Source organism: Anomaloglossus baeobatrachus, chromosome 10, assembly GCF_048569485.1.
Source record: "Anomaloglossus baeobatrachus isolate aAnoBae1 chromosome 10, aAnoBae1.hap1, whole genome shotgun sequence".
Lineage (NCBI taxonomy): Eukaryota > Metazoa > Chordata > Amphibia > Anura > Aromobatidae > Anomaloglossus > Anomaloglossus baeobatrachus.
The window spans coordinates 57092892-57114282 of record NC_134362.1 but is presented as its reverse complement, the minus strand read 5'-3'; the positions used below and the strand labels follow the sequence as shown (position 1 = coordinate 57114282).

The 21391-nt window shown below is 47.6% G+C and overlaps 1 protein-coding gene across 1 annotated transcript; it reads right to left on the bottom strand.

Annotated features, from left to right (window-relative positions):
- Positions 1–1974: 1974 nt before the first annotated feature.
- Positions 1975–21350, bottom strand: ARL2 (ARF like GTPase 2). Its single transcript, XM_075326772.1, has 5 exons — positions 21029–21350; positions 18047–18157; positions 8519–8681; positions 8205–8285; positions 1975–2529 (listed from the first exon to the last, which is right to left on the bottom strand). The coding sequence occupies exons 1-5, from the start codon at positions 21091–21093 to the stop codon at positions 2395–2397; spliced, it is 555 nt and encodes a 184-aa protein (XP_075182887.1). The 5' UTR covers positions 21094–21350; the 3' UTR covers positions 1975–2394.
- Positions 21351–21391: the final 41 nt, after the last annotated feature.

Here is a 21391-nt window from a genome sequence, read left to right as displayed (position 1 = left end):
GCCAAATCCAAAGCAGGGCAGAGAGAAGTGCGCATGCGATGCGCAGCAGCACAATGGAGGACACTGTGTGGCTGACATAGGATGCGTCTTCCACACGGAGCAGGGAAAGAGGACGGCGATCACAAGAAGACAGGTGGCACCAGGTCAAGTCCAGTGACGCCCAACGAACCGGACAGCCCCGCAGATCAGGAGACAGGTTCCTTTTAAATGCTGAGTTTTTAAGAGCAACTTGCTTTACAAGCTCACTGTGTTTTCACTAAATGCTTCCATTTGTCTTTTTGGTCTACCCATAAAGCTCTTTATTTAGTTTGAGCCATCTTCCAAGGAGAAGACACCAAAAGAATTGTCTTGTCATAGACTTGAGCGAGTACCTAACTATTCGTACTCGCTATACACATAACGAGTACTGTCAAATACTCGCGTATTCGTTCCGCATAGTGTGTGCAATGCAAGTCAATGGGGAGAAACTGGCAATGTAACGAGTGACCAGAGTGCCGTACTATTCATGTGAATAGCGAATAGTGTGGAATTCGGGTCACTCGTTACATTGCCAGTTTTCCCCATTGACTTGCATTGCACACACTATGGCTGGTTTCAGACGTCCGTGTTTAATCAGGTACCAGTCACACGCATGGTTATGGTCATACGTGTGTCATACGTGTTTGCATACGTGTGACACGTACCAGGTAAAACACGTGTCTCTGTAATGAAAAGATTTTCTATATTTACCTGTATCCGGCTCTGCTGCGTCCCGCTCCTGACCCCCGCTCATTATTTTCATTGATTATTCATTACCTGAGGATCTGGAAGCCGGAGCATCGCGGGGACAGGCTGGGTACAGCACAGCTGAGGACAGCACCGGGGACAGGTGAGTATACAGCAGTTTGTGCAGTGATATCCAGGGACTCATCAGGGTTCCCAATGAACTCTCATGAACCCCTGGAAGTCACCACCATGACACTCACTGTAGCGCAGTTGTCGCAGGGGTGTCATCAGGAGGTCAGAGTTCATTGGGAAAGCCGATGACCTCCTGGACGTCTCTGCACACACAATGCTGGCAGGATACTCACCTGTCACTAGCGATGTCCCCAGCGATGCTGTCCTCGGCAGTGCTGTCCTTGGCGGTGCTGTCTCTTTTGCTGTCACCGCGATGCTCCTGCTCTCAGCTGCTCACTGCGGTGAATATCAATGAAAATAATGAGCGGGGGTCAGGAGCGGGAGGCAGCAGAGCCGGAGACAGCATCACTGGATACAGGTAAATATAGAAAATCTTTTTAATTTAAAAACTTGTGTTTTCTCCGGTGCGTGTCACACGGATCACATCAGTGTGCGGTCCGTGTGACATCCGTGCTGCTGGAGAAAAAACAGGCACGTCTCCGTGTGAAATAGCGGGGCCACACGGTCCGTGTGAAAACATGGCCATGTGAGTACACAATAGGGTAACATGAGTATGTGTGACATCAGTGTTAAAAACGGATCTCACACGTACCTAAAACACGGACGTCTGAAACCAGCCTATGCGGAACGAATACGCAAGTATTAGACAGTACTCGTTCTGAGTATAGCGAGTATGAATAGTTAGGTACTCGCTCAGCTCTACTTGTCACTTCTTTTAACCACTTTGTATGTTTTGAAGCCTCAAACAATTAAAAGACTGAACCTATGAACAGCAAGTGAATATGACATTGAACCTATGCATTTCGATCTTTTGAGCATCCTCGGCGCATTTTTCTCAGCCACGTTTTAGTGTAGACCCGCCTGAAAGAGTCTTCAAGTGCACGTACCCTAAAAGAGTTGCCCAAAGCATTTTAACGGATTGCCATCTCAACCCCTGATGAGATCTTAGGTATCAGGAGAGGATATACGAGTGAATCTGCTTTGTAACTCGTTTGTCATTTGGCTTTTGCAAGGCCATTAATACCTCTTGTAATTTATTCACAGAAGCAACATCACAAATAAGATGCACTCGGTACATTTTAATAATTTAGAATGCAAATTTAATTTTTTGGTGGAAAATGCTTTGTTTTTCTGCCCCACATTGCACAAGATTTATTAGATTATTGTTGGTTATAGCATCCCCAATCCTTCCCATGCAGGTAGAGGAATGTTACAAGTAGTTTCATTCTTCTGGTTGTCAATTACAGGTGAATACCGTATGTTATCCTTCCTGCAGCCACATTGCAGGACACCAGAGACCTGGTTTTCTAGTAAAAGCTGTGATTCCTTAAAGACCAGTCATATCAATAACGACTTGTGCCTCTTGGCGCGCTCGTCATTTCATCATGTCTGACTGTCATGGACCTGTTAGACGCTGGATCAGTTTTAAGAAAAAGTTAATAAATAAAAAAGGCCATTTTTTCCACTTTCTCCTTCACTTCTTCTACCCGGTATTATTCAGTCTGCTGTAAAAATACGAGAAGAGATATCGTCCAGTAACCAGTCTATCCCTATTAGGAGGTTCTCTCCAGTCACAGCACTACATCCCTGTATGCACCAATGATGTGTCTTGATGTTATCCAACTCCAATGCCTGCAGGAAAACAGAAAGGGAAACCAATGTTAGGGTCCAGATCCAAATCATACATTAAAAAGGTATCAAAAATGTTCTTTTAAATTCATTTTATGGAAAACGGTTAAACAACAATCTAATATATAAAGCTGTATGTATGTATGTGTGTATGTCCACTAAAGGAATCCGCATCGTCGCATTTACAATCACAAAATTTTGCACAGACGCCTCATGTGACTGATGGAATGTCATAGACTATGTTTTGACCAGAAAATGTAACCCTGCGCTTTACAGTTACTCTTAAAGTGAATGGAGCTGCGAGCTACAGGTCATTAATAGGAGATGTGATTGGATGCTATAGGAACAAAGGACATTCATAGCAAAAGAAGCTTATGTGTGAGGTAATATGATGTCGGAGGAGAGACAGGAAAAAAAAAAAAAAAAGACAGACGGGGAAAGAGAGACAGACAGACGGGGAAAGAGAGACAGACAGACGGGGAAAGAGAGACAGACAGACGGGGAAAGAGAGACAGACAGACGGGGAAAGAGAGACAGACAGACGGGGAAAGAGACAGACAGACGGGGAAAGAGACAGACAGACGGGGAAAGAGACAGACAGACGGGGAAAGAGACAGACAGACGGGGAAAGAGACAGACAGACGGGGAAAGAGACAGACAGACGGGGAAAGAGACAGACAGACGGGGAAAGAGACAGACAGACGGGGAAAGAGACAGACAGACGGGGAAAGAGACAGACAGACGGGGAAAGAGACAGACAGACGGGGAAAGAGACAGACAGACGGGGAAAGAGAGACAGACAAACGGGGAAAGAGAGACAGACAAACAGGGAAAGAGAGACAGACAAACGGGGAAAGAGAGACAGACAGACGGGGAAAGAGAGACAGACAGACGGGGAAAGAGAGACAGACAGACGGGGAAAGAGAGACAGACAGACGGGGAAAGAGAGACAGACAGACGGGGAAAGAGACACAGAGATAGAGAGAGACACAGAGACTGATACAGAAACAGACAGAGAGATAGACACAGACAGACACACAGAGACTGAAAGGGAAAGAGAGACCGTTACTATCCCAGGCAAAGCATGGGTACTACAGCTAGTAATACATACGGTATATTCCACAAGACTTCTGCAGAAGTTGGAAACTAAGGTACAGTACTATGCTTTGTTCTTCAAAAGGTCTACAGTATATAAAAGGAGCTACTTAGGTACACGGATCACTACATAGTTTGATATTAGCAAGACAATTAAAATCCATGTTGTGTTGAAGAAGCATAAAAACAATATACAGGGCACTCTTCTGTCCTCAAACCAAAAGAACAAGCTCACAATTTAAAAACGGTTCAGATCTAATAAACACAATAAAACTTTTTGCTACCCACTGAAGATTCCCACCTACATCTCCAAAGTACGGTACTTTTCGCTATATAAGATGCACCAAATTATAAGACGCACCCCAAAGTTAAAGAAAAAAAAAAGGCGGGGGGCCTGTCTTATAATTCAGTAGTGTCTTATTGGTGGGTGGGGGGACAGCAGCAGTGGTGGAGCGAGGTCACAAGAGGCAGGAGCAGTGGTGGAGTAGGGAGATGCTGTGGTGGGTGTCCCAGAAGTTCACTGCAGGAGCTGTGAGGCAGGGACATCCAGAAACTGTCAGTGGTGCGAGCTTCAAAGAAATGGCACCTGTAGTCGGCCCATGTGCAGATTGAGCTATCGGCTCAATGACAAGCAGACATCTCATCTGCACACGCACCACCTCCAGGCGCCATTTCCCTAAGTCCGTTGCAGGGAGACCAATGGGCCAGAGGAGGCGCGTGCGCAAATGAGATCTTGAGTCGAGAGCTACATCTGCATATGCACCGACTCAGGGTGCCATTATTTGATGTTTGCACTGCCAACGTTTTCAAGATGGCCCCCGCAGCACAGCGCCCGATACCTCCTGTGACCACTTTTCCCCACCTCTTGGTAAGCTACATTTGGATTATAAGACGCACCCCTCATTTTCCTCCCAAATTTTTGATAGGTAATGTATGTCTTATAATCTGAAAAATATGGTATATGTAACCTTTAACTGGTAACATAAATGATACCCCAATTGTGGAAGCCCGTCTGCTCCGATGATTTCCTGATATCCCATACCTTATTACATTTCGGAGGGCTCCTGTATCATCATACACTGTCTTCTCAGAAGTGATTATTGTATTTACGGAAACAACCCTAACCCTTAATGTTGGGGGAGAATTACCAATCAATTTTGTAGCTAAAAAGTTTCTGGCAAGAAATCAAGTTTCTGTAACAACATTTTGGTATGATGACTCCATATTTCCTCCTCCCATAGTCCAACCAAAAATGCTCTTTCTTAAAGGGAACCTGTCACCACTTTTTCGCCCTATAAGCTGCGGCCACCACCGGGCTCTGGTATACAGAATTCTAACATGCTGTATATAAGAGCCCAGGCCGCTGTGAGAACATAAAAAACACTTTATAATACTTACCCAACAGTCACGCGGTTGGCCATATAGGCGTCTCCATTCTCCGGTGCCGCCTCTTTCGGTCATCTTCATCCTCCATCATCTGAAGCCGCGGTGCATGACGGGTCCGACGTCATCCACACTCGCCGGCATTCAGGTCCTGAGCAGGGCAGATCAAAGTATTGTAGTGCGCCTGCGCAGGACCGGCGAGTGTGTATGACGTAGACACATCATTCACCCAGGCTTCAGAAAGAGGACGAAGATGGCCGAAAGAGGAGGAGCCGGCACCGAAGAACGGAAACGCCCATATGGCCAACCGCGTGACCGTGAGGTAATTATAAAGTGATTTTTATGTTCTCACAGCGGCCTGGGCTCTTATATACAGCATGTGACAGGTTCCCTTTAAAGGAGTTCTCCTGGTATAGGATATTGATGATCAATCCTATCCCCAGGATAGACCATCAATATGAGCAACTGCAGCTGTTATTAGCTCCAGGAGCAGCTGGTTTAGCCTTCGGTCACACATTCGCTTCTTGGTCAGTATTTAACCTCAATATTTGTAGCCAAAACCAGGAGTAGGTGATAAACACAGAAGTAGTGCCCGTGTTTCCATTATACTTTTCCTCTGATTGTTCCATTCCTTGTTTTGGCTTATAAACACTGATGTAAAATACTACTGTGTGACGTTGGCCTAATGTGTAAGACGCTGCAGATCAGCTTTTAGTCTCTTGAACTGATGTCCAGTTCTCAGCATCGGCCATTATACAGCGAACAGAGCTGCGCAATACAGCTCTGGACCATGTTCTTATCCCACTGTCGTCAAAGCTACCGTGTTTTTCCAAAAATAAGCCCTAGCAGGGATTTTCAGCATTTTCGGAGAAAGGCTTAAATATAAGCCCTCCCCCGAAAATAATCCCTAGTCCCGGATCAATAATGAAGTGTCCGTGCAGCTAAAAAAGATACAGATACTGCAGGACACTTCATTATACACAGCGGCACCTGGCAATTACACTCACCCGACACTGAGCGGCAGGACCTGCAGTGATCACACACCCGCACACATCACATCACATCACATCACATCACACACACACACACACCAGATCTCACACACATCGGATCGCACACACAACATCGGCTCACACGCAAACCACAAATCACACACACACACACACACACACCAGATCTCACACACAAACATCGGATCGCACACACAGTCAGATCGCACACATAATCAGATCTCACACACAAACATCGGCTCACACGCAAACAACAAATCACACACACACAAACATCAGATCGCACACACATCGGATCGCATACACACTCACCTCATCCAGTGACACCGATCTCTTCTCGGCGGGAGAATCCGAGAGGTAGTGCGGTGCAGCGCGACGAACAGGACCTGCGGCCGGACATGTGACTTGCTCTCATTCCCTGCTGCCGTAAGTGGTGGATGTGATGTGATGTGTGTGTCTGCAATCGGCTGTGTGTGTCTGCGTTCGGCTGTGTGTGTCTGCGTTCGGCTGTGTGTGTCTGCGATCGGCTGTGTGTATCTGCGATCGGCTGTGTGTATCTGCGATCGGCTGTGTGTATCTGCGATCGGCTGTGTGTATCTGCGATCGGCTGTGTGTATCTGCGATCGGCTGTGTGTATCTGCGATCGGCTGTGTGTATCTGCGATCGGCTGTGTGTATCTGTGATCGGCTGTGTGTATCTGCGATCGGCTGTGTGTATCTGCGATCGGCTGTGTGTATCTGCGATCGGCTGTGTGTATCTGTGATCGGCTGTGTGTATCTGTGTGATTGGCTGTGTGTATCTGTGATCGGCTGTGTGTATCTGTGATCGGCTGTGTGTATCTGTGATCGGCTGTGTGTCTGATCTGCTGTGTGTGTCTGGGATCTTCTGTGTGTGTCAGCGTGTCAGCCAGCAGCAGGGTAGGACGGCGTGCAGCACCGACTGGAGATCACAGGAGGACCTGGGAACCACGCAGACGTCCTGGTCTGGTGAGTATGAGTCTCCTGGAAAGTGGGGGGGGGTCTGCTTTTTTGGGGGGTAAACTTATCCCCAACCGTGTTTCTCCAAGAATAAGACCTCATCCAAAAATAAGCCCTAGTGCTTTTTTGGGGGGCAAAAAAAATATAAAACAGTGTCTTATTTTTCGAAAAACACGGTAATAGGGACTGATCAGTGGGGGTGTTGGGTGTCAATACGCCCAGCAATCATTATATGTATATATTTACACACACTGGGTACACAGTAAACATTCCACAGGCAGCAATACTGGCCCAGTGCCTGGTGTTTTGTTATTATCTTTACATTTTATCAATTTTGGATTAAGAATTCATATAATTGATCCAGACAGCCAACATGGCACTTGCTATGGAAACCTTATTTTGCAGCCGTGCTGTCCATCAGACGTGACATACGAGTGAAGTATAAGGCTAGGGCCCCACTTTGCGCTTTGAACCTGCGTTTCTGCAGCGTTTTGAGCTGCAGCGTTTTATGGCCAAATGGCTTGCGTTTTGTTTTTCCATGTTATCCTATGAAAATTGTGAAATTTCTGACCCCACTTTGCGTTTTAAAACGCTGCGTTTAATTTGCATATTTTGTGGCAAAAACCATGCGTTCAAAGAAGCAACATGTCAATTGTTTTTGCCATTTTGGGTGCGTTTTGCTGACATTGAAGTCTATGAGAAATGGCAAAAAACAAGATTCCAGCAAATTCCTGCGTTTTACCTGCTTCTCCAGTGCAGAAAACATGCGTTTTGGACTTCAAAATAATGAATTCATATGTCCCTTTACACACACACAGACACACACACAGTCCGACAATTAAAAATAAGAATTTTAATAAATTATTGCTATTTTTCCAATAAATATCATATTACCGCTATAATTTCATTAATCTATGTTCATTATTTTTCACAAAAAAATAGGTTTCTTTTTTTCCAATTTTTTCATTGAGTTTGACTATTTAATCTTTATTTAGCAGTGTCATGATGTTCAAAACGCATCTATCAAAACGCAGGTGGAAAAGCAGGTAAAAAGCACTGAAAACGTATCAAAAATGCGGTAAATATGCATGCGTTTTCAGCGCTAAATTTCTGAAAAAGGCAACTTTGGTCAAATCAATTAAGCCCAAAACGTGCGTTTAGAACTGCAAGTATGTGAACGCAAAGTGGGGCCCTAGCCTTAGAAAGCACTCACCTCTCGGATAGCATCTTTACACAGTGCACCAGGCAAATCTTGTTTATTAGCAAATACCAGTAATGTTGCTCCAGCCAACCTCTGAAACGAAACAAAAGAGACATGATGACTAAATATCTTGCCAGAACAGGACAACTATGAATCGTTGCTTCCATCTCTCCACATTAAGAAGACACATGAAATCGGAATTTACTGCAAAACGTCACTTTTAATACATTGGATAAATACATAATTAACAATTCTCTAATAATTAAAAAATATAGTATATGTACCACCCCTCCTAAAAGAAACAAACAATGTGCGCATATTCCTACCTCTTCCAACAAGAGCCCGGCTAGTTCCTGCGCACAATCTTGTAGACGGGCACGGTCCGCGCTGTCTACCACCCAAATCAATCCATCTGTGCTCTCAAAGTAATTCCTCCAATATGAACGCAGGGACTTCTGACCTCCAACATCCCACATATTCAGTTTGAACCTAAAGGAATATACACATTAGGCCCCGTTCATAAGTCGGCTATTTTTGTGTACATGGCCACCTGTTTTTAGAACACGTGACATTATAATCTATTGGGCCATCCACAAGTGCAGACAGGTGAAAGTGAAACATGCCCGTCAATGAATGACGTAAAGGGCAGAACACAGAGGTCATCAGAGATGCATCTGCACGCCGCCTGTTGATTGGGGCTGTTCATGTGTTCACTCTCTGTCTCAGACCAAGATTACGCAAAAAAAAAACCCAAAAAAAACCCCACATGAAACACATTTTTTATCCAATTTGTTGATAAAACTTGCCCTTCCAGGTCAATAAGGAAGTGAAAAAATAAATAACTAAATAAATAAATAAACCAGCGCATGAATCATCCCTGTATTTTTTTTTTAATAATTTAGTGCGTAAGAGAAGCGTGAACATTTTTTTGCTAAGGCAAAATTAAATCCAAACACAATGATTAAAATGTTCTGCATTTTCCAAAAAAAAAAAAAAAAAATCTGCTTGAGGCTAAGCATGACTTCCCACCGTACAGTGCCGTGAATTTTACAACTGAAAACTAGCTTTATTCACTCTTCACAATAAAACATGCAGCAAATATGCAACCTTGATATATACATATACACACACACATTATATATATATATATATATATATATATATATACACACACACACACACACACACATATATATATACACACACATACACATATATATATACACACACACACACACCATTTTTCGGACTATAAGACACACCCTGGTTTTAGAGAAGGAAAATAGGAAAATAAAATTTTAAGCATAAAATGTGGTCATGACACACTGCACTGTTATGGGGCGAGGATCTGCTGCTGACACTGTTATGGGGGTAATGTCCCCAAATTCTCTACTAAGGTACTCCAGCCTGGTAATGATCCTCCTGCCTTGTATAATATATGTCCCTCATCCTGGTATAGCCCCATCTTGCCATATACTGACATCCTAGTATGTACTCCCATCCTGCTATATACCCTATCCTGGCATATGGCCGCATCCTGTCCTGCTATATACCCCCATCCTGGCATATGGCCGCATCCTGCTATATTCTCCCATCCTGGTATATATGCCATCATCCTGCTATATGCCATCATCCTGCTCATAACATACCCCCATCCTGCTCATAACATACCCCCATCCTGCTCATAACATACCCCCATCCTGCTCATAACATACCCCCATCCTGCTCATAACATACCCCCATCCTGCTCATAACATACCCCCATCCTGCTCATAACATACCCCCATCCTGCTATATATCCTGCATCCTGTGGCACACACAGAAAAATAAAACAAACATTTACATTCACCTTTCCTCGCTCCACGCAGCCTCGCTCCTCCTCCATCTGTGCTAGCAGCGCTGTGTGGAGCCGGCCACGATCCCTGCAGCATCGCAATGTCCTCCTGCCTTTGCCGGCGCGGCCGTGTGGACACGTGTGCACAGCGATGACGTCATCGCTGTGAGCACCGCTATGACGTCATCGCTGTGAGCACCGCTAGTCTCCACACAGCGCGGCGGCAGACAGGAGGAGATCGCGGTGCTGCAGGGATCGTGGCCGGTGAGTTATACTGATTCACTGCACCGCGCACTGATGATGATGTGCGGAGGGGGGGGGGGGAGTGAATACAGCCGCACTTGATCACTCCAGGCTGTAGTTGCCAGGGGTGATCATGCAAGCAGGCTGTTTAGTATGCGCGCACCCCCCGCCCGTCATCCCGCCCACCTGTCAGGGCTGGCTTCAGCGCTGAGAGATGATGGGCGGGAGGATGGGCGTGCATATGAAATGAGCGAGCCTACGTGGTCAGGGCAGGCGCTGCTGCAGCCTGCTCATGCCACCGATGACCTGCTCCACCGCAGCACCCTCATTCCCCGCAGCCCTACAGTCAGACTATAAGACGCACCCCCCACTTTCCCCCAACATTTGTGTAAATGGGCTAAAGAGTGTAAGTATTTACAGAGACCTATCCAAAGTTAGATAGTGGTGGTTAGGCTGTGTTCACACAGGGAGTTTTTGAAGCTATTTTTTCTGCAGGAAAACCTGATCTCTTGGCAGTTCAAAAGCTGTGTTTTGGTGTGTCATTTGTCTACAGTGCTTGTTTAAATACAATTAGTTTCATTCACATAAAATACAGTTGTTTTATTTTTAACTCTGTGCTTTTAATGGTGAGAAATGCGGTAAAAACACTGAAAAAATTGACATTAAAAAAAAAAAAAGCAACAGTTTTCCATTTCAGTCAGGAGAAAAAAAAGCAAGTGTGTCTGTGTGCATGAGATTTTTGGAATCTCACAGGTTTTGCTGGTACTGTATAAAGCAGATTTTTATTAGCATTTATTTGCATAAAACCAATGAAGAAAAGATGCAAAAAAAAACTGCAGCAAAAATGTACTGTGTGAACAGAGCCTTAAAGGGAACCTGTCAGGTCCTTTATGCACCCAGAACCACAAGCAGTTGTGGATGTATATTGCTAATCCCTGCCTAACCGTCCCTGTATACACTAGAATAGATAAAGAGATCTTTAGAAAAGAAGGGAATTTTGTTTACTTACCGTAAATTCCTTTTCTTCTAGCTCCAATTGGGAGACCCAGACAATTGGGGTGTATAGCTATTGCCTCTGGAGGCCACACAAAGTATTACACTTAAAAGTGTAAGGCCCCTCCCCTTCTGGCTATACACCCCCAGTGGGATCACTGGCTCACCAGTTTTAGTGCCAAAGCAAGAAGGAGGAAAGCCAATAACTGGTTTAAAGACCAATTCAATCCGAGGAAACATCGGAGAACTGAACCATACCACATGAACAACATGTGTACCCGAAAAAACAGAAAAACCCCGAGAAAACAGGGCGGGTGCTGGGTCTCCCAATTGGAGCTAGAAGAAAAGGAATTTACGGTAAGTAAACAAAATTCCCTTCTTCTTTGTCGCTCCATTGGGAGACCCAGACAATTGGGATGTCCAAAAGCAATCCCTGGGTGGGTAAAAGAATACCTCATGATAGGGCCGTCAAACGGCCCTCTCCTACAGGTGGCCAACCGCCGCCTGAATGACTTATCTACCTAGGCTGGCGTCTGCCGAAGCGTAGGTATGCATCTGATAATGCTTGGTAAAAATAAGTAGACTCGACCAGGTGGGTGCCTGACACACCTGCTGAGCCGTAGCCTGGTGCCGTAATGCCCAGGATGCACCCACGGCTCTGGTAGAATGGGCCTTCGGCCTTGAGAGAACCAGAAGCCCAGTAGAACTGTAGGTTTCAAGAATTGGTTCCTCGAGCCCCCGAGCAAGGGTGGATCTGGAAGCTTGCGACTGTTTACGCCGACCAGCGACAAGGACAAAGAGTGCATCCGGGTGGCGCAGGAGCGCCATGCGGGAAGTAGAACCTGAGTGCTCTCACCAGAACCAACAGATGCAAATCTTTCTGAAATTGATGGACTGGACGAGGACACAAAGAAGGTGAGGTGATATCCTGATTGATATGAAAATGGGATACCACCTTAGGGAGAAATTCCGGAACCGGACGCAGAACTACCCTGTCCTGGTGAAGGACCAGGAAGGGAGTTTGTATGAGAGCGTTGCTAGCTCGGAAACCCTCCTAAGAGACGAGACCGTTACTAGAAGGCCACTTCCCGTGAAAAACGGGAAGGGAGACATCCTTCAAAGGCTCGAAAGGCGGCATCTGGAGAGCAATTAGAACCTTGTTCAGATCTCAGGGCTCTAACGGCCGCTTGTACGGAGTGCTGAGAAGACAAACTCCCCGTAGGAACGTGCGTACCTGAGGAAGTCGTCGTTTCTGAAAAAATACAGATAGCGCTGAGACTTGTCCCTAAAGGGAACTGAGCGACAACCCATTTTCCTACCTAGATTGCAGGAAGGAAGGAAACATAGACGATGCAACCGGCCAGGGAGAAACACCCTGCGCCGAGCACCGAGATAAGAACATCTTCCACGTCCTGTGGTCAATCTTGGCGGACGTTGGTATGCTAGCCTGTCTCATGGTGGCAACCACGTCCTGAGGTAATCCTGACGACACTAGGTTCCAGGACTCAATGCCACACCATCCGGTTGAGGGCCGTAGAATTCAAATGGAAGAATGGCCCTTGAGACAGCCAGTCTGATTGGTCTGGTAGTGCCCCCGGTTAGCCTACCGTGAGGCACCACAGAACCGAGTACCACAACATCCTCGGCCAATTTGTAGCGACGAGGATGGCGCGGCCGCAGTCGGTCTTGATCTAGCGCAGTACTCTGGGCAACAATGCCAGAGGTGGCACCTAAGGTAGCTGGAACTGCGACCAATGCTGAACTAAGGCGTTTGCCGCCAGAGCTCGATGATTGTGAAACCGTGCCATGAAGCTGGCACATTGTTGTTGTGCCGTGACGCCATTAGATCGACGTCCGGCCTCTGTCAGCGGCGCCAGATCTCCTGAAACCCGTCCGGGTGAGGAGACCATACTCTTTCGGCCACACCTCAGCGACTTAGGAAGTCAGCTTCCTAGTTTCCACACTTGGGATGTGAATTGTGGATATGGTGGATGCCGTGTCTTCCACCCACATCAGAACCTGCCGGACTTCCTGGAAGGCTTGCCGGTTGCGCGTTCTTCCTTGGTGGTTGATGTATGCCACCGCTGTGGAGCTGTCCGACTGAAGTCGGATATGCTTGCTTTCCAGCCGCTGTTGGAAGGATTGTAGGGCAAGATACACTGCTCTGTGTTCAAGAACATTGATCTGTTGAGGGACGTCGACTCCTCGTCCCATTGGCGGAGAATGTCCCATTGTAGTGGACGCAGTAAAACTGCGCGAAAGGAACTGCCTCCATTGCTACCATCTTACGTAGGAAGTGCATGAGGCGTCTCAATGTGTGCGACTGGTTCTTAAAGAAGAGCTTGCAGCCCGTAGTGAATGCTGTTTGTCTAGCGGCAGCTTCACTATCGCTGAGAGAGTAAGAAACTCTATGCCTAGATATGTTATCGATAGGGTCGGGGTCGGATCTGACTTTAAAAAGTTGATGATCCACCCAAAACTCTAGAGAGTCTCCAGCGCAACGTTCGGGCAGTGTTGGCATGTTTCCTAAGAGAGTGCCTTGACAAGTAGATCGTCTAAATACGGGACCACAGAGTGACCCTGAGAGTGCAGGACTGTGACTACTGCTGCCCTGACCTTGGCGAAGACCAGTTGGACTGTCGCTAGCCGGAAGGTAGAGCTACGAACAGAGGGTGTTCGTCTCCTATAATGAAGCGTAGAAACGCTAGTGCTCTGGATCAATCGGCACGTGTGGATAAGCATCCTTGATGCCTAATGATGCTAGGAAATATCCTTGGGACCTTGAGGCGATGACATGGCGGAGGGATTCCATCCGGAACCGCCTGGTGTCCACGAGCTTGCTGAGCATTTTTAGATCCAGAACGGGACGGAACGGCCCGTTGTTATAGGTACCGCAAAGAATTTGGGGTAAAAACCGTGACCTTGTTCCTGAAGAGGAATGGGGGTCATCACTCTTTCTGCCTATAGAGTGCACCCTGTTTGCAGAAGAGCAGCGGCCCGGCCGGGAGGTGGAGAAATTCTGAAGAATCGAGTTGGAGGACGAGAAGTGAGCTCTATCCTGTACCCGTGAGACAGAATGTCTCACACTCAATGGTCATTGACCTATGGCAGCTAAATATCGCCAAGGCGGGAGAGCCTGCTACCGACCGAGGCCGCAAGTCATGAGGAAGCCGCCTTGGAAGCGGGTTTTCAGACTGTCGCTTTTTTGGGCGAGACTGAGCCCGCTAAGAATCTTAGCTCCTCTGATCCTTTTGAGTCCACATTGGACGAGGAAAAATGGGACCTGCCCGAGCCTCGAAAAGGCCGAAAACCCCGACTGCCTCTTGCTCTGTTGGGGTTTGTTGTGTCCGGGCTGAGGAAAGGATGAATCCTTACCCCTGGACTGTTTGATGGTTACATCCAACGCTCACCAAACAGTCGGTCAGCAGAAAAAGGCAACTGGTTAGGCAACCTTTTTTTGGAAGCAGAATCTGCCTTCCATTCACTTAACGAGCAGACCAGGCTCTGCTTAAAAACACGGAGTAGCGGAGGCTACCGCCGCACGGTTCGCAGAGTCCAGGACAACCTGAATCGCGTAAGAAACAAATGCAGACATTTGAGAGGTTAAGGATGCCACCTGCGGCACAGATGTACGTGTAACCGTGTCAATCTGTGTAAGACAAGCTGAAATAGCTTGGAGTGCCCCAAGGGAGAGAATGCCGGAGCCAACGGTGCGCCGACAGCCTCATAGATGGCTTTCGACCAGAGATCCATCTGTCTGTCAGTGGCATCTTTGAGTTTGCAGTTCCATCTCCCACTGCAACTATGGATCTAGCTACAAGCCTGGAGATTGGAGGATGACGCTCGGGACATTGGGTCCAGTCCTTGACCAAGTCAGGGGACAGGGATAGCGTGTATCCTAAGCCGTTTGGAGAAGCGCATATCTGGATAAGCGTGGTGTTCCTGGACTGCCTCTCTGAAGGCAGAGTGGTCCAGAAAAATACGTGAAGCTGACTCCTCCACTGGAGGAGCTGTGAGAAATAACCCACATTCTATAGATGGACGCTATAAAGATTATTTACTATGGCGTCACAATCAGGTGTATCCAGATTGAGAGCGGTCTCAGGATCAGAATCCTGAGCCGCTACTTCCGCCTCATTACACAGCGAGTCCTTCTGTTAGGACCCTGATGAAACCGAGGCCGCTCATAGCGAGCCCACTTAGGCTGTCTGGGACTGACGTCCGTGCAGAGCCGTGACTCTGGGATGCGTGTGACATTCCCGGAGCTGTTAGTTATTCACACTGAGGGGGGCCATGGATCAATGATTCAACAGTGCCCATATTGTGAGAGACATGTCCGGACTGCTAGGCTTCTAGTATCATAGCCATAGTCTCAGAAAAACTGTCAGTAAATACTGCAGACACCGTCCTCATCCCCTGGCCATTAGTGCATACAATGGGAGTCTATGTACCTGCCGGCCGTATAGCCGTACATGCTGTACCAGCTGTATAGAAAAACATGTGGTTCTGCACCTTTGTTTTACACAGAGAATATGCTGATAACTCCTCCGCATAATCCAGGAGGGTATATACAACGTGCGACCAAACAGTGCAATGTATATAGTACAAGCATATCTATAAGTGCACTTCTGCACTAGTGGGGTTAGCACCACAGGTGCTGCTTAACGCCTGTTACAGCGATTGTGTGACTATCAGAATGCCAGGGTCTTCCACACTTGTCTCTGTATCGTACAGAAACTGACACTAATGGCTGCCGGTGTCCTTGTAGAGAAGGAAGCCGTGGGCGTGCCTGAGAAAGTGCGGGAATCCGGATTCACAGTGCACACAGTGAGAGGGGTGGAGTATGCAAAACATACTCCAGCTCTCAGCTCTGCTCTATGCAGCGTCACGCCCCTACCCTGACTGTCAGGGCTGTGGGCGGTAACGAAGGGAGACTAGGCCCAGAAGCCGGGGACTCGAGTTAACAGCGCGGCCGCCGTAAAAGCGCGGGCCGCGCTGAAGTCCCCGGCGCACCACAAGTGCCAGCCGCGCCGCAGTTCCAGCAGCCGGCGCGACCGATTCATAGAAGTGGCCAGCGTCCCGCCCCTCTCCTGACTGGCAGGTCTGGGGGCGGGAACGAACGGAAGCAGGCCGCAAAAGCCGGGGACTCTAGTTATCAGCGCGGCCGCCGTAAAAGCGCGGGCCGCGCTGAAGTCCCCGGCGCACCACAAGTGCCAGCCACGCCGCTGCCAGCGGCCGGCGCGACCGATTCCTGGAAGTGGCCAGCGTCCCGCCCCTCTCCTGACTGGCAGGTCTGGGGGCGGGAACGAACGGAAGCAGGCCGCAAAAGCCGGGGACTCTAGTTATCAGCGCGGCCGCCGTAAAAGCGCAGGCCGCGCTGAAGTCCCCGGCGCACTACAAGTGCCAGCCGCGCCGCAGTCCCTGCGGCCGGCGCGACCAATTCCCATAAGTGAGCCTGCTTCAGCAAAGCTGAATGAGGCCATGGCACAGGCGCCGCAGCGCTGATGTCCCCCGGCGCACTACAACACCCAGCATGCTGCGGTGTGAGCGCCAAATGCACGGGGACACAGAGTACCTTGAGGAAGCAGGGCCATGTCCCTGATGTACTCCGCTCCATCCAGCATCTTCTCCAGGGGCTGTAGATGGAGCACGGTCTCAGTGCCTGGAGACCGGTAAATCCCACTTCACCCAGAGCCCTGTAAAAAGGGATGGGGAAGGAATCAGCATGTGGGCTCCTGCCGCCGTACCCGCAATGGGTACCTCAACCTTACAAACACCTCCGACATACAGTGGGGTGAGAAGGGAGCATGCTGGGGACACTATATGTGTCCTCTTTTCTTCCATCCGACATAGTCAGCAGCTGCTGCTGACTAAAAAGTGGAGCTATGCGTGGATGTGTTGCCTCCTTCGCACAAAGCACAAAACTGGTGAGCCAGTGATCCCACTGGGGGTGTATAGCCAGAAGGGGAGGGGCCTTACACTTTTAAGTGTAATACTTTGTGTGGCCTCCAGAGGCAATAGCTATACACCCCAATTGTCTGGGTCTCCCAATGGAGCGACAAAGAAAGTATTTCTAAAGATCTTATATCTTATGCTAATGAGCACAGGGACTAGTCCCCTGGGCGTTGCTTTCCTTGCTAGTCGGCCCCATTAGCATGTTAGTACGCCCCTGTGAGTATTCTAACATGCTAATGAATGTGCAGTGTCACAGGATGATCTCACTCACCTCTCCGCTACCATCGCATCAGAGTCCTAGATTTCTGGCTCAGTGCACATGAACCCGGACTTCTGGTCATGCGCACAACATGAGTTTGAAGCCATGATGCGTACATTCAGCTTCATAGTGCGCATGACTGAGAGTCCGGGGTCATGCGGCGATGTCAGCGGAGAGGTGAGAGACATCATCCTGGGACGCAGCACATTAATTAGCATGTTAGCATACTCACAGGGGTGTACGAACATGCTAATGTGACCGACTAGAAAGGGAACTAACGCCCAGGGGACTAGTCTCCTCGCTCATTAGCATATGATGTAAGATCTTTAATAATACTTTTTCTAAAGATCTCTTTATCTATGTTAGTGTATACAGGGTCGGTTAGGCAGGGATTAGCAATATGCACCCAGAATTGCTCGTGGTTCTGGATGCAAATTGGACTTGACAGGTTCCTTTTAAAGTGAAACTGTCAGATTTGAACATGGATCTTTAGATTTAGTACAGCAGATATAGAAGAGAGAGGTATATACAGCTGCTGCAGGATGTACAGCATATATGATGGTACGTTACCCTCGGTGTTCCAGAGTCTTGATGTTGAATCCCAGAGTTGGGGAAATTGTATTTATATCTTCACCATTAAATTTCTTTAGGATTGTGGTTTTCCCAGCGTTATCTAAACCGCTAACAATGAGTTAAGAGTAATAGACAGAAGAAAAGCAAACTACTACTACATGAGTTTTATCAAAACTACAGCAAGAAACCCAGGTAGTGATTCACAGGCAGAATCAGGTTGTCTGCCCCTTCTTTATGCAAAAACTGGGTGACGTGTCCCTTTAAAAGAGAACTTGTTACTTGCCATAAATGTATAGGCCCCAATATATGAAGACGGACAATATTCATGCCGATCTTGATGAGGGCGTTGTGGAGTAAGACGTTCACAACTCATTCAGACGGACTCAAGTAATATTTCCGGCGTAGGGAACGTCACTGCTTATCTTCAATCTGGCGAGTTGTAGCATCTCACCCCCGTTCCGCCTACTTTGTCAGAGCTGAGCTAAACTGGAGTAAAAAAGCCAAGCTGCAAAATTTTGCGCAACTCCGGGTTGCACAAAAATATTGTGACTTTTCACAGCGATTTGCACCTGAATTCTGGTGTAATCACTTTAATGAATGTGGGGGGAGGGGGCATCATTTTATTTTTTTTTTTACTCGGTGTAAATGTCATTCTCCTAAATGTGGTGCACTTTTTTTTCTATTCTTGAGAAAAAAAATTTTTTGGAATAAATTATGTTCCCTGGATACAGATTTGTTCTTTTTTAGCTATCTTGGCATGATCCTAAACAAGACTCCCATAGAGGAGAGCCGAGGACCGCATCCAGGTAGCTAAGAGGACTCAACTTACATACAGGGAAGAGATGGCCAGATCTGGGGAATGGTGTGGGGCAGGAACAAAAGATAAACATTGCCGGATTTAGGAGCACCAATTTAAAAAAAAAATATATTGATCTTCCTTAAAGATCAACAGATTTGGGGCCTATTAGCTGCGGCCACCACCACCGGGCTCTTATATACAGCATTCTAGAATACTGTATATAAGAGCCCAGGCCGCTCTGTAAAACATAAAAATGACTTGATAATACTCACCTAAACGGTCGGTGCGGTGCAGAATGGTCAGATGTGTATCTCTGTTCTCAGATACTGGCGCCTCTTCTTTCGGCCATCTTCGTCCTCCTTCTTCTGAAGCCTGGGTGCATGACGCGTCCTACGTCATGCACACTAGCCGGCATTGAGGTCCTGTGCAGGGCAGATCAAAGTATTGTAGGGCGCCTGCGCAGAACACGTCATGCACCCCGGCTTCAAAAGAAGGAAGACAAAGATGGCCGAAAGAGTAGGTGCCGCGCCCGGAGAACGGAGACACCCATCTGCACCGAACTGTTTAGGTGAGTATTATAAAGTAAATTTTATGTTCTACACAGCGGCCTGCGCTCTTAGGCTATGTGCGCACTAGAAATGTGAAGTTTCTCAAGAAAATTTCTTGAGAAACTTCTGGGAGTGAAAGATTTCCGGACCTCAGGAAAAAATCCGAACCAAATCCGCATGCGGATTTGCCGCGGGTGGGTCCCTGCGGATTTTGCAGGCTGTACTGCCGAAATCCGCAGGGTACCTGCGGAAAAGAATTGACATGCTCATTTTCTCAAGAAATTTTCTCGAGAAATTCTTCTCAAGGAAATTTCTTGAGAGAAATCCGCAGCGTGCGCACAGCTATTTTTTTTTCTCATAGAATTTGCTGGGAAATGTCTGCACAAAGATTGCAGACATTTCTCAAGAAATTTCCACGGCAAATCCGCGGGTAAATCCGCGGGTAAAACGCACTAGTGCGCACAGAGCCTTATATACAGCATGTTAGAATGCTGTATATAAGAGCCCACTGGAGGTGGCCGCAGCTTATAGTCCCCAAATCTGGTGACAGGTTCCCTTTAAATACATATCCTCATATACTGCCCTGTGTCCCCGCCGGTCTCCTGGCTCGTGACATCAAGTGATTGCTCCAGTCTTCACATCACATCTAAATGTAAGAGAATTTCTGTTCTGGTTTGGATAGAATGTGAAGTCTGCAGCTGATCAGTGGCAGAAAAGATCAGACATCGTCTGCTGGAAGAGGAAGCCACGAGACCGGCAGGAAACACAGGCAACAGACAGTTGTGCGGAGAAACAGTGGAGGTCCGGTAGGTATATGTTTTGTGGCCTTTTTTATACTCAGTCACTCACTCTCTTTCTTTCTTTTGACTCTGCAAAACCTTTAGTGTTGCTCTGATTCATTCTTGTCTGGACTATTGCAACTCTATAATAAGTCTCCCTCTTACTAAACTCTCCTCTCTCCAATCCATCTTGAATCCAGCAGGCAAGATCATATATCTGTCCAACCATTACACTGATGCCTCTACCCTGTGCCAGTCTTTGCACTGGTTGCCCGTCCGCTAGAGGTCCAATATAATCACTCCCACCCACAAATCTCTCTACAGTTCTGCACCGTCCGACATCTCCTCCCTCATCTCTAGCTACCACTCTAAGGCCGAAGTCACATTTGCGAGTGACTCGACCGAGGATCGCAGTGCATCGGCTATCAACTCTTCTGCCAGGAATGTGCAGGTGGACAGAAATACATGGCCAGGTCAGGAGAGTCGCTGGCCTGTCTGAGTGATGCGATGCAATCCTAGAACAAGTCACACCCATGTGTGACTGCAGCCTAACCATCCTCTCTGTTCCACTAATGACCTAAGCCTGACATCCTCTATAATGCAAGCCTCCCACTCCCATCTCCAAGACTTCCCTCGTGCTGCACCAATAGTCTGGAATGCGTTACCCCCAGAAAATCTGATTGATTTCCAGTAGCCACAGTTTCAAGTTTATATATTCATTATTAATATCCCCATGGGCCATTTTTTTGTGCTATAAAACACTTGTTTTAACCCTTTACGACTATCCCCACGTTGCCCCCTGTGCTCAGCCCACTCCTGCCCGTGACAGGTCCACAGCTGGCCTCCAGGATACAGCATGAGCAGCCGCACCTCCCGCTCCTTCTGCTTCATCTTCTTCAGGATGGTCAGCAGCCCCATGATACCGACCGAGCTCACCTCCTAGACAGCCAGTAACATCAGGGTGGAGCCTAGAATGTACGGGCTCCTTCCAGGTTTGTGGGCGTGGCCAGCTTGGTTGGTGGGCCTGACGATATTTCCTCCTGTCCACTATAATCATGCAAGGGGGTGACTTCGCCCCCTGCACCCACTATTTTGGGGTCTCACCCCCAGACCCTGCTTCTATTATAAACAGCTCCATGTTTATTCCCTCTGGAAAACATCGGACTGCATTTTGAGCACGCCTCTATATCACGTGCCAGATTACGTCATACCTGAA

Bases quoted from the DNA above. Each gene is read 5' to 3' on its own strand.
- ARL2 (XM_075326772.1), bottom strand. From the start codon at position 21,093: ATGGGGCTGCTGACCATCCTGAAGAAGATGAAGCAGAAGGAGCGGGAG. The intron at 8,286-8,518 runs GTAGGAATATGC...GTTTCGTTTCAG, and splicing joins CCGGGCTCTTGTTGGAAGAG to AGGTTGGCTGGAGCAACATT. The intron at 2,530-8,204 runs GTGAGTGCTTTC...GTTTTCCTGCAG, and splicing joins GTAAAGATGCTATCCGAGAG to GCATTGGAGTTGGATAACAT.